The sequence below is a fragment of the Quercus robur genome, chromosome 8 (assembly GCF_932294415.1).
Source record: "Quercus robur chromosome 8, dhQueRobu3.1, whole genome shotgun sequence".
NCBI lineage: Eukaryota > Viridiplantae > Streptophyta > Magnoliopsida > Fagales > Fagaceae > Quercus > Quercus robur.
In genome coordinates, this window is record NC_065541.1 from 48,343,299 (window position 1) to 48,359,498 (window position 16,200).

At 36.5% G+C, this 16,200-nt stretch overlaps 1 protein-coding gene across 8 annotated transcripts; it reads right to left on the bottom strand.

The window, feature by feature from the left end:
- Positions 1-1,689: 1,689 nt before the first annotated feature.
- LOC126696774 (uncharacterized) lies at positions 1,690-5,952 on the bottom strand. Of its 8 annotated transcripts, none has more exons than XM_050393488.1 (5): positions 5,699-5,951; positions 5,042-5,211; positions 3,576-3,698; positions 3,170-3,402; positions 1,690-1,932 (listed from the first exon to the last, which is right to left on the bottom strand). In XM_050393488.1, the coding sequence occupies exons 3-5, from the start codon at positions 3,576-3,578 to the stop codon at positions 1,839-1,841; spliced, it is 330 nt and encodes a 109-aa protein (XP_050249445.1). In that variant the 5' UTR covers positions 3,579-3,698; positions 5,042-5,211; positions 5,699-5,951; the 3' UTR covers positions 1,690-1,838. The 8 variants fall into 8 exon arrangements, with proteins under 8 accessions (XP_050249445.1, XP_050249442.1, XP_050249441.1 ...); XM_050393485.1 differs by having other exon boundaries at positions 3,576-3,680; positions 5,042-5,230; XM_050393484.1 differs by having other exon boundaries at positions 5,042-5,230.
- Positions 5,953-16,200: the final 10,248 nt, after the last annotated feature.

Genomic DNA, 16,200 nt, shown 5'->3' on the forward strand with positions numbered 1-16,200 from the left:
ATCATAGAATGAATGAACCTTTGCCCATGGCTTCTGTCATGAACTTCCAACCCATTACCATGTTCCAGTTGCACAAAATAATAATAATAATAATAATAATAATAATAAGCCTCACTTTTTTCTTTTTCTTTATATATTTATATGTAAAAGCAAATTTTGGTCCCCAGAGGTAACACAATCGATTGGAGATCACACATAATAAAACTGAATTCACTAGAAACCTCTGCACAAAAACATAATGATAAAAACCTGCATTTGATCTTTAAAGTGATTGCAGCTTAAGCATATATGAAAATGTCTGAAGAGTTTTTGACGGACTCAAAACAGATAATCTGTAGTCTCAGACAGAGATCGGACTACTAAAGACCTGGATTTGCTTGTACATGATGTTGTCTTAGTTTGACATTATTGGAATAGCATTGATTAGCTATGGTGCCTTTGCTTCTAAGAAAATGACGGGTGTTATAAAGTTGCAATTATTCCTTTTGTGTCTCCTGAAGAGCATCCACAGCAGTGGAGCTAAATTTTTAGCAATTTAGCTCCACCAAAAGTTACTTTATCTATTTTAGCTACACACATACTGCAGCAGTGGATCTATTTTAGCTTTCAACACAATAAAATAATATATTCACCACAATAAAATAATATTTCTACTACAATAAAATAATAATATTTCTACTATAATAAAATAATATTTCACCACCACCACACAGCACAAACATCCTCCACCACCACCACCACACAGCACAACACAAACATACTCCACCACCACCATCACCACCACCACCACCATCATCGGTCCACAGCAGAGAAAAAAAAAAAAAAAAAAACCCAAATCAAGGCTCAAGCGATTCCAAGGATCGGCTGAGACATCATCCCAAATCAAGGCTCAACCCAAATCAAGGCTCAACCCAAAAAAAAAAAAAAACCCAAATCAAGGTTTCGCTCTCCACCGCCACTCCAAGGATCGGCTGAGACATTGAGGCGATTCCGATGTCGGGGAGTGGATTAGTGTTCCTGCGGTGTCGTTCGCTAGAGGCGAGAACGTGAACGAGAGGCCGGTGAAGGAGGACAGGCATTTCGTGAGGTTGAACAAAGGAAGAATGGTGGTAAGGAGTGACGGTGTGGGCTGGGACGACCGGGACGGCGACGGCGTGGCTCGGCTGAGACGGCGACGGCGTGGAGTGGGCTAGCAGATCAGAGCTTGAGGGAGAGAGAGCTTGAGGTAGAGAGAGCTTGAAAGAGATGAGAGCTTGAGGGAGAGAACTGAGTGTGCACAGTGACCGGTGAGAGAATAAAAAAAATAAATGAGTTATTATTATTTTAATCTGCAGGTGATTAAAAAATTTTTTTTTTTTTTTTAGACGAGTGCTACAGTGCACATCTATCTATAGATGTGCACTGTAGCAAATCAGCCAAATTTTATGGCTTTGGCTCCACTGCTGTGAGCTTATTTTGCTATATGAGTGGAGCTAAAATAGCATTATAGCTTTTAGCTCCACTGCTGCAAATGCTCTTAGTAGCAAAACAAACAGTGTATCAGCCCCTGATCTTTTTTTTTTCATAGAAGTCATTGATCTTGATTTAAGGCAAAATGTAAAAGACGCATGGCATGCAAACACATGTAAATGTGAAAGTAACCACTCAATTTAGTCGCAATTTTCTACTACATCCAGGGCTAAAGGGCAGTAACTCAAAAGCAAATGCATTGATTCCTCAAACCTTCTTTTAGGCAAAAATAAGTCAGGAAAATATCCTGGAAAGTTGTCACAAGAATTCCACAGGCTAACAGCCTTTTTGTTCAAAAGATAATCTAATTCCAAGAACACAAGAAGACATCAATTCTTTTTACGTTTGGCAGCTTGCTTTCCTTGGCCCTTCTTGGGTGGTCCCTTTCCACGACGCTTCAACATTTCAAGCTTGGATAAGCGCCTGGGCAAAGCACAATGTGTGTATATGTCAGACGTTTTAAATTTACATGAATCAGTTCCACATGATCATTTAAAGCTACAAACCATTCCTATCATACTAATCATCAACCTTCACAAAAATACTCAGGAGAATATCTTCCTAAAGAAATTGCTTCGCCAGATAATTTTTCATACAAGTAGAGAAACACATGATATGCTAAAACGATCAACGTATTGCATGGATATTTTAAGAAGTTCAGTAGCGAATGCGGCTCTAATGGAAGTTCAAGATAGAGCACACCCTTTTAGTTGGTATAGTTTAAGGAGCTTATAGTCTCAAATGGCATCTCCTCCTCTTATCAGAACGTGATGAAGGGTAAAGTTCGGGTGACCAGTCGAATATATGTACAACTTGCCAATAGAAATAAATTAATACAACAAGCTGTAGAGCAAACATTGGCAATGAAATAGATCCCTCCAAATACACTTCTAATATCAAGCTAACATATGGTAGAACAACTCCAAGAGAGATGGGCATTTTCAAATCTGAGGTAAGCTGATTTCAAACCTTCTAATTAGAATCAACAGTAGATTGCAGAGAACCGTCAAAGATTAAACATAGCAGAAAAGGCCTAACTAGAAGAATAGTGCTAGAACATGATTCAGTAGTTAATGTAGAAAATTAACCAGAAACTGACCAGTTTCTCACTTGGTAAATTGTATGAAATCTAAAGGTAATTGTTTGCTTCTCTCATTCATTAAAATCCATGCTACTGTGTACAATAGCCCTATTTGATCAACAGAACATTGGCAAACCATATTTAGTATTAATCATAGTGGCATGCCCATTGAGTTGCTCAACTACTATGCTCTTAAGGTGTTGCTTGACCGTACAAAACAGGCAACCATAACAGACACTTTAATGATTGGCAAAATTCTCACAAATAAAAGACACAAAAATGCTTACAGATCCCTTTTTCTTTTTTTGATAATTCCGTAGTTGGGGTGAGGGGATTTAAACCCTGTATGTCTCTGTTTGGAAACATTAGTAGATGCTAACCAGTTGAGCTACAAAGGCTCTTGCCCATAAAGATCCCCTTTTCTTTTATAATAGGCAAATAATAATTTTAAGATGAAGAGGAAGCTCATGATTTTCCTTTCCTTGACATTCGTAATAAGTTCCATGAAGAAGAGATTAAGTGAGAAACCTAAGCAAATATTTGATGGCCACCACACAAAGAGAGAGAGAGAGAGATTACTCTTGTTCTCGACGAGCCATGATTAGAGGATCATCTTTCATGATGTCATGTGGGTACCATTCGGCAACCTTTTCACCAATGAGCTTCTTGCGTAACAGCTTGTGGGGTGATCTCTGGCCTGTTGGGTTAAGTATGTGCCCAAATATCCTTGCCCTTGCTTCGGTCACTCCTCTAGTGACTGCCGTAGCCAGAATATTCTTTAGGCTGCCAGTAGCCATCCTCACTTCACCTTGCTGAGTCAAAAAGAAAAGATTTGGTCAAACTTTGTGGACTTGATGGCACTCTGAGACGATGCTTTCAGAGCACAACAATGCGGAGTTAATCTCTATAATTCACAAATTTTGAATAAAGATTAAACATATGTGTTAAAAAAAGAAGCTTATGGGCATGAGCAAAAATTGCTTACCATTAGGAGTGAATGCCCTGGATTACCCGGCAACTAGTTATGGTGGGTAGGGTTAGTTGCCCGTAGGTTTTATTGGCTAGAGGTGATTCCAAACTCCAAAGGGCTCTACTTTGAGAAGGATCTCTATGTTATAAAGTAAAAAATAATAATAATTAATTAAAAAAGAAACCAACAACAACAACCTTGGATAAGGGCACTTTATGTTGGTTTTGCAGAAATACATTTCAACTGCCATCCCTGATTCCACTCAAGATTCAAAAATCTTAGTTGTGTATTTAGGGGCTTATAAACTACAAACCCAGGTAGCTGACCTGATCAGTTCTAACCCCAATTACTTGGAGCTAAGGTTTCTCAAATCCATTAGTCTACAAGGCAACTTGGGTTATGTCAATGAGCTATGACTCAACAGGCACCTCCTCCTCTTATAACTTCTAGGTGGATGGTGAGCTCTTAGGTTAATCCCACGTGTGTGTACCTTACTAATAGGGGGGAAAACAATAGCCCTGGGATATTTATGGCCACAATAACATGCTAGCAACAGTCAAACAAGATCATTTTTTTCGATAATGCCTCATTGAAAAAAGATGAAATCATACAAAGAACCAAAGCACACAGCAGTGTACTAAGAAATTAGCAATACAATAAAAGTATAAAGCATGAAAAGTACAACTATCAAGCAAATCAGCCAAAGAATTAAAAGTAAATACACTGGAAGCATTTATCCACACAAACAAGGCTTGAAAGAAAGAAAGCTTCAAATCATGAATTGATCTCTCACTTCCTTCAAAAGTACACGCATTCCTCTCCTGCCAGATGCCCCACATGAGGCAGTGACGGAACAGACAAAGCAGGATCATGATTGTTTATGCAAACTCAATCCCGAGTTTAGCATACTTTATTAGTCTACAATGCAACCTTTGGGTTTCCAAGACCACCACAATTACACACTAACAAACATCCAAAACGAGATCATGATTGTTCACACAAACTCAATCCCAACTTTAGCATAATTTTAACACATCTTCACACTATTATTACAAACACACCTACCATTACATCAAACAAAATATTGAACACAAAATTCCACCACCACATATTGCACTGTGCATGATAACCCAACAACAACATAAAAGCAAACATTAAGCGTGTTAGTGAGCAGCGAGCAGAGATGTTCACGCATTGAGACCTCATTTACAACCCACTTCCCAATTTGGACATTTTATCAAACAGTTTGTTTGCACGACCATACAACACTCTGAAAAGTAATAACTTAAGAAAACCAACTTAGTTCACCGAACCTACTAATTGTTATTTGGATTGAGCATTTCATCAAACAGTTACAGGTGTGTGTGAATTTCTGCCCCATTCTCCTCTCTCTCTCTGATATGCTAAGTAAATATTCATAGATACCCACAACCCAATGACACGGGTCAGACGTAGTGTGTTTGTCGTTATGATGGATTTACCTATTGTTTTGAGAGATACCGGAAAATTCTTTCCTTGGAGGAAACGAATTGCGAGGAGCTTCAAGAAGAAGAAGAAGAGGGCTGAGCGGTGTGGGGAGCTTCAAGGTCGTCGTCGTCTTCAAGGGATTCACCGGCGGCAGAATGGCGTTCGGTAGAAAGACGATGTGAGTCTGTGTAAAGGAAGGAAGTCTGGAAATGGGATTAATAAAATAAAATTAAAAAAAAAAAAAAAAAAATTAATTAAAGTTGGCGTTTGGATGAATTTTTAGAAATTTCTCAGAAAAATCATTCTTGCGTTTTGGGTATATTTCCTTAGGTTACCCATTTAAATTTCAGCCATCTGTCAAATAAAAAATATTCACTAACGGCGTCAAAAGCCACAAACGGCTTAAACAGTATCGATAACTCTATTTGTGATTAAAAAGAAAAAGAAAACCCAGCCACCAGAACTCCTGTGAAACATCTGCCACATCGCCGATGACTACTCCCTCTCTCACCCAAAATGTCTAATTTTGGTCTTAAATTGTAGGCAAAACCCAAAAACATATCATACATTAAAACCAAAATTTCCAAACACAAAACCAAAACCCCAATAAAATTCAATTCATAAAAGGTAAAACCTAAAAAAAAGATCCACCCAACAAACCAAAAACTTACTAGGAGAATGTCTGTGATCTTGCCAGAGAGGAATGGATTTACCGGCTTCGTCACCGAACTCCGCCGTGTGTCTTCTTTGCCGCCGCAAACTTCTTCAAATCTGGGAGTATTTGATGTGTACGGAAAGACGCATGAAGAGCTTGCATGCGTTTGGAAAGAGGCGGTGGAGGCAGTGAGCCTGTGACAGAGAGGACTGGAGTGGTTAGGGTGTTAAAGTGCGGTTGGGAAAAAAATTTGAACAGAATCATCTGACTTTTGACGCCGTTAGTGAATTTTTTTTATTGAACAGATGGCTGAAATTTAAATGCTATAAAGCACGGGTGCGTTTCGGGACTCGGGTGCGGGTGCAGGACTCGGCAATTTTTGAAAAAGTAGGGTGCGGGTGCGGCGGGACTCGGCGATTAAAAAATTATTAAAAATATTTTTATTTATATTTTCTATATATTTTTACTATTAAAATATTCTTAAAAAACACATTAATATACTTGATTCACAAAAACAAAGAAAGAATAAGGCAAGAAACGCATCTGAGGCCAGAATTTCGGCCTCTCCGGCGATTTTCACGGCCGATTTCGGCCTGTTTCGGCCGATTTTGGCATGTTTCGGTTGATTCCGGCCTGTTTCGGCCGTATCGGCCGTATCGGTCGCCGGCCGATATGGCCGATACGGACCGATTCGGCCCGATTTGGGCCGCGTCGGCGCCGATTTTGCCCGCGTCGGCCCGAGTTGGATCCGCCACGTGGCGCGACGCGGCACGACGCGGGACGGACGCGCGGTCTGCAGCGTCCCTCCCGCGTTGCCGCGTCCCGCCGCGTCGGACGCGGGTGCGCTGGCCTGGGAGCCGCGTCCGTGCATCCTTATTTAAATGGAACCTATGGTGTTGTGTCTAACTATAATAATTTTTTTTTTTATAGAAATAACTTTTTTTTTTTACTAATATACTCACTTTTCAAAATATTATACATCAAATTATCTATTTTACACTATATATTTTATTAAAATATTTTATTTATTATTATTTTTAATTATTTATTTTTCTTCACACACAACAATTATTATTCATTTCTTTCTTTTACTTTTGGGATACATAAAGAAAGTATAAAAATTTAAATGAAAAATGAATAATGCCAGTATAAATTTATATTATTATTGTAGAAATTATGTATTTTTACAAAATTTTGCATGGCTTGATATAGGAGAATTTCGGGTTTGGTTGGCTAAAATGTGGCATTTTTCCTATTATACAAGCACTGATATAAGTGCTCTTACTAAGACTTTAAATAACCTCTTCCTAGCTCAAATCCACACGGACCACACTTTGTTTATATGTAAACTTGTAATTAGTGCATAAGTTGACATAACATGCTCAAGTACCTGTGGTGAACACTGAGTGTTAAAATCCAATCACAAGTTGACATAGTGTGTGGTCAACTTAATATAAAAAGTAAAAACATATGTATAAACTTAAAACAAATATAAAAATTAACTCACCATTATATATGAAATGAAGTGGCCAAAATGAAGGAAATCTCTAGTCAAATTAATCAATGATTCTTGAATTTGGGTTAAGGAAGACTTTGTCATATATAATGTCAACGAATACTGATTGAATTGATGTGATTATTATCATAATAAAACCATATGAAAATTAATGAGTTGGACATAAAAAGTACTTTTTTTTAACGTTTCATTCTATCTTTCTCCCAAATTTTGATGGCGAAATAAATGTCGAGCAATAAAATCAATAATTAACATATTGGTTAGGCTTAAATGATCTTCCACACACATAGAATTGCAGAAGCCATTTTTCATAAGATCTAAAAGGATTCCTTTCCATCATAATGATAGACAAAATAACCTTAATTTTTCAAGTTATGCTAATGTTTTGGAAGAAGTGATACCCATAAAGGTTAACTTTGAGTTGTTTGTTTTAAAACTGTAAAAGCTGGGACTTGCGTTGACACAAATATTCAGCGGACTCTTTCACTTAGGAAGTGAAAAAATCCAATATTATTTATTGATTGAAATAATATTCAAATTATGTATTTTTTTTTTTCTATATATAAAAGGTTGCATAAATCTGAATGGGATATAACCAGGGGCCTCAACTATCTTAATAAACAATGGCCCTATCTTGTGAGTGAATAATTTTTTTTCTTTTTATAAAGTCTTATTCTAATTTTAAAAAAGCCCCATAATTTTTTAAATTAAAAATGATAAAATACTACTTTTAATTCTTTGAATTAGCTATATTATCAATTGAAAATAACATATTAATAATTTTTTATGACAAAAACTCGATTAGTAATTTTGTATCTCAAGAACAGAAAAGCATTTAAATACTTTATAGAAATGCAAAATTATTAATTAAATAAAAAAAATTAAAGTCATTGCCTTAGGTATATATCAAATTATACTGAGTCTCTGCAAGTAAAGATTTACCACATAAAACTAATAGTTGACAACAACAACAATTACAATAATAATAACAACGACAATAACAAAAATCTCCATACACTACATTTTTTGGTATTTCAAATTTAAAATTTAAGATAAATTTATATTAAAAAAATTATAAGCCCAAAACAACTCGTGAATAACTCCCACTTTAACCTCTTCACACAAATGTCCCACTACAAAATTATAAAATTAAACTTCCCACTAACCACTACATAAATTCAAGTCTCCCTCAACAAAACACAATAACCTACGTCTTCATAAATACAAACGCCTCAATCATAATAACCTACATTCTCTGCCACCTTCCTTACCCGCTTTAAGACTTATTTCTCAATTTTAAATTCAAATTCCATGTTCCAATTTCCAACCCCCTAGCAAGCACTTACACACAAGGACAAAGCTAAATATTGGCCAAGGGGAGCCATGGCTCCCCCTAGCCTCAATTATTTTCAAAAAATTGTATGTGTTTTTTTTTAAAGAAAGTTAAAAACTTTAAGAGTTTACCCTTCAACAAAAAGGATTTGGCCCACCTAAAAAAAACTAGCCTTTTAAGGAATTTTTAATATATATATATATATATAGTGTCTCGTAAAAATAAGGTTACGCAGATTTTAGAAACGCCTACTCAAATTCATTATTTTTATGAAAATAATATGATGATGCCGAAAATCGTCAGTAAGTCGCATAGTCCTCACATGCCTAAAACAACACCTGCACAACACAGAAAAAGAAGACCTTAAGAGAGTACCGGTGTGATATCGGCCAAAGACCCTCCGAAAGTTAACTTAGAGAACTCTCTTCACAACTCTAGAGTGCCAGAAATTATGCGTATCTTGTTTTCTGAGGGTCTTGGGTTTTTATAGTAGTGTGGAACTGACTTTTGTTTCTTGCATTGGAAGATGTTTTCCTTATGAGGAAGATCCTCATAAATGTGCATATATTGCAGGATTCTTTCCATGTTAGGGTTCCTTTAACTAGGGCTAATCGTGGGGCGCAAGATATTTCTATGTGGGGTTTACTTAAGTAATGTGAGTGCCACATGGCCTTGGTATCCATTGGCCTTGGCCTAGGAACCTAGAATCTGTCCATATAGAGGGACTATCCGTCTATTATGGAGAGGGGTCCATCCGTCATGTGGTCTATTTGTCCATCGCTCCATTCGCTGCCTTATTTTTGATGGCCCATTAATTCAGCACCGTCAGGTTTATTTAAACAGATCCGTCATTCCCGATTTTTATCCCCTTCATAATACATGACAATTGTTTAGTGGTTTTAATACAAATTTTTTTAAGGGATATAATATAATTATTTCTAAGGTATGTGGCAAAAGAAATTACATTTTCAAATCCAAAGTTGAATAACTATTTAGAATGAGTGATAAAATATTATCCAAGGAGTTTTAGGCTTTGCTAACTTAATTTCAACAATCCAATTTTCGACTTATTTGTTCAATATGCTTAGTTTTCATAATTTTCTTGACTACTTAAATATTTTTTTTCTTCAATTTATTGTTCTAATATTTAGTTTGTTGATCTTTGAGACAAGAAAGCGTGCAAATTAAGTAATAAGATGTCATTAAAAATAAATAAACATTTGAATAGGTCTTAAGTTTCTTAAGCAGTGCCTTGAGCAATTTTCTTGTGCCTTCAACATAAATCTTCAATAGTATTTTTTACACTAAAAACTAAGACTCAAAATACATATAATGTGCATTTTGGAACAAGTTTGTCAAAACCTAAAAATAATGACCCTAACAAAACATATTTCAAATTCAGAATTATTTAGTCATTTGAATATGGTTATATCTAACAAAATATTAAAAAAAAAAATCACTAATATTCACAAGCAAAATAACAAATGTATGCATAAATTTTTTTTTTGTAAGTTTTTTGAGAGATTGATCCAATGATAGTTTCTTAAACTAATTTTTTTTTGGTGTTTTCAAACGCATAATTACGTGTGAACATGCATGTGTGTTTTGAGTTTCGAATTCATACTATTTCATTTTTGTCCTAGAAGTCTGCTCCCTCTAGAATAGATTTCTGGTTCCATCCCTAGTTACACAAACACAATCTTCTCCTCCCTATTTAAAACAACAAACAAGCTTCTCCTCCAACAAGAGGTTTTAGATGATTGGGACTCCATATTTATGGCATTTGCAACCCACAAAGCCGACTCTGATGGAATCTCTTTTGCTCATCCCAGTTGTTTAGGGTTTTCCTAATTACTTTCTTTCTTAAATAAATTATTACTTAAAAAACTTTATAAAATGTCATGCTTTCTGCAACAGAAATCTACTTTGTCTATCTTATCAATCTCATACCAATGGACACAGCTCTAGTGTCTTCGTCGGCTCCGTCAACAACTCAGTAGCTGACGGCACTACAGAGAAGAAGTCCAATTGAACCACTTCCATGGTCATGCAAATCCACAACACCATTGTTTCCGCTACCAAGGGCATGATCAATTTGATTGAATTACATGTTTAATAGTTATGTCACAGAAGACAATGAAAAAAAAATTACAAAACCCATCCCGAATAATGGGTCCGTAGTGTATAGTGATTCCAGCTTGAGATATGAATGTAGGAAATTTTATATGTTAAAAACTTTCTTTCCTAAAGGATCTTATTGGTGTCCAATTAATAGACCTCAAAGTAGGGGCTTAGAGAGATTACTGATCAATCAAAAAGAAATTATCCTTCCTTGGGATTAATGATCCATCCTTATGTTTAATATATATATATATATATAAATTATAAAAAAAATTGTATTATCAAAAGTTACTCTAAGATATTTATACACAATTAAATATAAAGTAGGAAAAAGTAGAGAACGTAGTGTGAGACAAAATTTCGGTTTGGACTTGGGAGCAATCGCCTAATTAGACAGCCAATAGCCTAATGATTAATATTATGTTTCATTTTGTTATTGAGGTGTTGGGTTCATTTGATAAATTCATCTTTTATGTAATGTTTTCCTATATTGGTCTAATTGTAGTCTATATATTGGTTCCTGAGATGTAGTGCCATCCACTTGAAGAGATTAAAATTCAGTTAGGTTGGGAGGATGAAAAGGTGAAAAATAGAAAATGTTGAAATGATAGAAATTTTTTTAGTTTTCAACCGTAAGTGTTTAGTAAGAGGAATGAAAAAGTGGAATAATATAATATCTTTATAAGTTTCCTTTGTTTGGTTGAGAGCAAGAATGAGAGGATTAAAAAGTTAATTTATATAATTTTACCATTATACCTATTACATACAATGTAAAGTATTTATTATTATATTAAGGAAAAATAATATTAGCTAATAGCTAAATTTGTAATGATAGACTATTAAAAAAGTGAACACATCATTTTTTTTTCTTTTTTTTCATTCTTTATTCATTATATATATATATATATATATATATATATATAAAAATTACCTAAATTAGTTAATATAGCACCATACGTAGGTGACTACTTATTTTTTTCTTTCTACATTTTTTTTTTTTTTTTTGGGTACCATAATGGGAGGAATTGTCGCTAGAGATAGGGCTAGGTTAGGGTATGTAGAAGCATAATCTATAGCATACAATAACTATAACTTTTACATAAAACCTAAGTTCTATAAGAACACCAAGTTAGTAGGTAAAATAATAGAGAAATCTTTCAAAAGAAACTTTTATTAATCACAACTTCCTATATAGGAATGGCAACGGGTCAAGTTCGGGCCAGGTTTTTCCATACTCGGACCCAACCCGCGGGTCGAACCCGGCCCGTTTACTAACCGGGTTTTTTTCCCGGGGCCCGGACCCGCCCCCGATGGGCCCCACGGGCCCCGTTAAGCCCTGCCAGATTTGGGCCCAATCTGCGGCCCAAATCGTGGCCCAACCAAAAAAGAATTGAATGGCCATTGCCCATTTCTCTGCGCCTTTTTTTCTTTTTAGTGTATAAAATATAAATTATGGAGATGAGTAGGTAATAAAAATCATAGATGATAGTTTTAAACTCATTTTAAAAGGAATACTCTTTGGCCTAATTAGATCTATGATTTTCCCTTAGAAAATCACAAACCAAACACAAATTTCAAATCTATGATTTTCATTTTTCCCTTTCAGAAATCATAAACACAAACACAAACTCACATGATAGAGGCGAATTGAACCCATTAAAAAAAGAAAAAAAGAAAAAGAAAATGGAGAACGAGGTGGAGTGAGGCTATGTCACACTTGTGGCCATGGGTGAGGCGTGGCGTGACTGCGTGAGTGAGGGCATGTGCGTGAGGCAGTGACTGAGAGTGAGTGAGGGCTACGAGGCCGTGTGCTGAGGGAGTGTCGGAGTGAGGGTGAAGAGGCGAGGGAGGCATGACTAAGGGAGTGTGGGAGTGAGGGTGAAGGAGTGTCGGAGTGACTGGCTGACTGCGTGAGCTGAAATGAGGGACTGAGCTGAGGGAGAGGGAGTGTGGGAGTGAGGGTGAAGGAGTGTCGGAGTGACTGGCTGACTGAGGGTGAGGACTGAGGGAGGGTGAGGACTGAGGGAGATGGGTCTTCAGTTCTGAGTTGCTGTTGAAGAAATGAGGGATTAGGGTTAGATTATAGGTATATATATAGAGGGGCTATTTTTGTAATTTCAAGGTACCGGGTTTTTATCCGGGTTGGGTTTCGGGTCGGATCTCAGATTTTTTTATAAAACTCGAACCCGACCCAAACCCGCTTCGGTTTTTTTTTTTTTTTTTTTTTTAAATCCATACCCGACCCTATTCTTAATTAGATCGGGTAAAACCCAGACCATTAGGGTTGGGTCGGGCTAGGCCGGGTACTCGCAGCTTGGGCAAAAATTGCCATCCCTATTCCTAAAACCATCTCCTCATGGACGAAGGGAGACTTGGACAAGGGGAGGCATTGAGGCAATGGACCCCTAATTGTTTTTTTTTTATTTTTAATATTAATATATACATAGGTACCAATTTTAGCATTTTTGTTCTACAAAATTACACTTTGCCCTCCTAAACAATATCATTGATTCTTTAAGAGTACTACTATATTTACAAACTTTTCTACAATATTTTTACAAACTGTTGAGGTAGTAAATTTTTATCGGTTTGCATTTGGACCCATCACTTACATCACATTTTTACTTACTAATAACCACTTACCATATTAACAATTTGTAAAAAAATTTGTAACTTTAGCATTTTCCTCCTTTTAAGGGCTAGATTTAAATCTAAAACAAAATAAATAAGTCCAAAAAATTACCCAACAACAAAAATTACCAATAGTAAAGCTAAAAACAATTAAGCCCAATCAACCAATTTTACCCAAAACAAACAACCTAGCCCTTTAAAAAATTTTAAACAAAATAATTTTGTTCATACCTAGACGCATAGATAAAAAACACAAATAAATAAATAAATAACCATTAGCTGTTAAGCAATAGAGCTGGAGGCTAGAGTCACCACACGGACCAATAACAATCCTAACCTCAAGTTTTGGCTCCGTTCCTGCATCTCCTTCTAAATAATTTTTATAGGAAGAGAATTTGTCATACTACTTTAAGGAAAAAAAAGTTTTTTTTTTAATAAAAAAAAGTCCTACTTCAACTAGAGAAAGGAAAACAACTTATATAAAAATAGAAAAACAACATAAAAGCTTGATTCAACTAGGAAAAATGAGAGAAAATAATCTAAAATTTTAATTTAACTTGAAAAAGGAATTAAAATCCTATTATAACTAGGAAAGGAGAAACAATGTATATTATTAAAAATTATTTCTCCCCAATCAACCAATTTGTATTAGATCCTCAGTCTTCTAATGGAATAAAATGAAAATTTTACCCTTAATTAGATTGGTGGAATGACATTTTTACTTTCAGTCTTAAATTTATGCTGGTTGTAAAATAAGGCGTTTATAGATGACAATATCTTTGTGTTCATTACTTGAGCTCGAAACCAAATGTTTGATGCTGTTAGGCACAACACATATAGACAAATACAATTCAATATATAAAATAAAAAGAATATAGAGTTTAAGTTTAAATAATTTGTCACCAATAATGTTTGACATGTATTTCAAATTGGTATAGAATAAAGTGGCCATGGGGCATATATAAAATAGGGATTCTCTTTCTTTTTTTTTTTTTTTTTTTTTTTTTTGAGAATCCAGATCAAAGACCTGGGAATTTTATTCCAAAAACCAGAAACTTAATGAACATCATACAAAAGCAACGGGGCAATATCAGCTGGCAAATCAGCTAACCAAACCTGAACCCCCCTAACTGACTTTGCTTTCTTAGCAAGCGCATTTGCCACAGCATTACACTTACGATTAACATAAGCAAATTCTACAAACTGGAACACATCAGAGTGCATCCGAATATCGCCTAAGATGTTGCCGAAACTAGCCATACAATCCGCACCATGAAGGAGAGCATTAATGATAACTGTAGAATCCCCTTCAACCACAACACGATTGAGACCAAGCTCTAAAGCAAACTGAACAGCCTTCAAACAAGCTAAGGCTTCCAAATCTGCCACTGAATGGGCCAAAGGAATGGACGCAGACAGAGCACCCACAGCCTCCCCTCTGTTATTACGAACAATGACACCTAAACCCGCCAAACGAGAAGCACGAAACACCGCAGCATCGAAGTTTACCTTGAAGCAATGAGGTTCAGGAGGGCGCCATTGCTGCATAGGAAAAGGACGAAGAGGAGCGGGTTCCTCTGTTTGTGCTTGAAGAAACTCTTGCAGGTAGCTCCCTGCTCTACTGCAAATGTTCTGGACAGGAAGAGCTGGGCGACCAAAGTGGATCGCATTACGTCTATTCCATAAGAACCAAGCAATGGTAACAAAAATTTCAGCTCTGAACTGGTCACGGCAAAACAGAAACCTGGAAAGTAAGTCGTTGAAGGAGCTTGGTTCCGCTGGTACCGAGTGGTTGAACCATTCCAGCGTGTTCCACACACCCGAAATAACTTCACAGGCCCAAATTGCATGGATGGAGTCTTCTGGATGATCCTTGCACAGTTCACAGTTCGCAGTTGGAACGATGTTCCGCCGATGAAGATTCACCATTGTTGGCAGGGCGTTATTGCAAATTCGCCACACAAAATGCTTTATTTTGTTAGGAACCCGTAGCTGCCAAATACCTTTCCAGAATTTTCTCTGACCTTCCAAGTTTGAGCTACCTGCACTAGAAGATGAATCACGGGAAACTATCAATTTGTAAGCACTACAAGTAGTGAACATACCAGTCGGCGTGAACGCCCAAGTAATTCGATCAACAGGACGTCGAATGCTCAAAGGAATTCCCAAGATAATCTCAGCTTCATGGGGCAGAAACAGTTGCTGCACAACCTCCGTTTTCCATGCCACTTGTTCTTGATCAATCAAAGAGGATACTTTCGCATCAGGAGCCAAAGATGGAAGGGGTGATATAATTGAGCAGTTAGTACTTCCAGGCAGCCACCTATCCTCCTTAATTTGCACAGCCTCCCCTGTACCAATGCGCCAAACCATTCCTTTTCGAATTACATCCCTAGCACTAATAATGCTTTTCCAAGCATAAGACCCCGAGCTAGAAGCATGAGCTTCCAAGATAGAGCAATCCGGGAAGAAACGGGCCTTGAAAACTCTATGGCATAGAGAATCAGGATTATTAATCAAACGCCACACTTGTTTAGCCAATAAAGCATCGTTGAATTTTTCAATTTCTTTAAACCCCAACCCCCCTACTTCTTTGGCTTCACATAGACGCTCCCATTTCACCCAGTGGGTTTTCCGATGCTCTCCACCATATCCCCACCAAAATTTGCGAATTAATCCTTCCAGATCCTTAATAAGACCCTTTGGGAGTTTAAAGCAACTCATGGTATAAGTTGGTATTGCCTGAATTACTGACTTGATCAGAACCTCCCTGCCCGCCTGTGATAAAAGCTTCTCTTTCCACCCTTGAAGTTTTTTCCATACTCTTTCTTTAATGTAGATAAAACTCTGTTTTTTTGCCCTACCCACTAATGCTGGTAAACCCAAATACTTCTCAAATTGGCATATAGCTGGAACA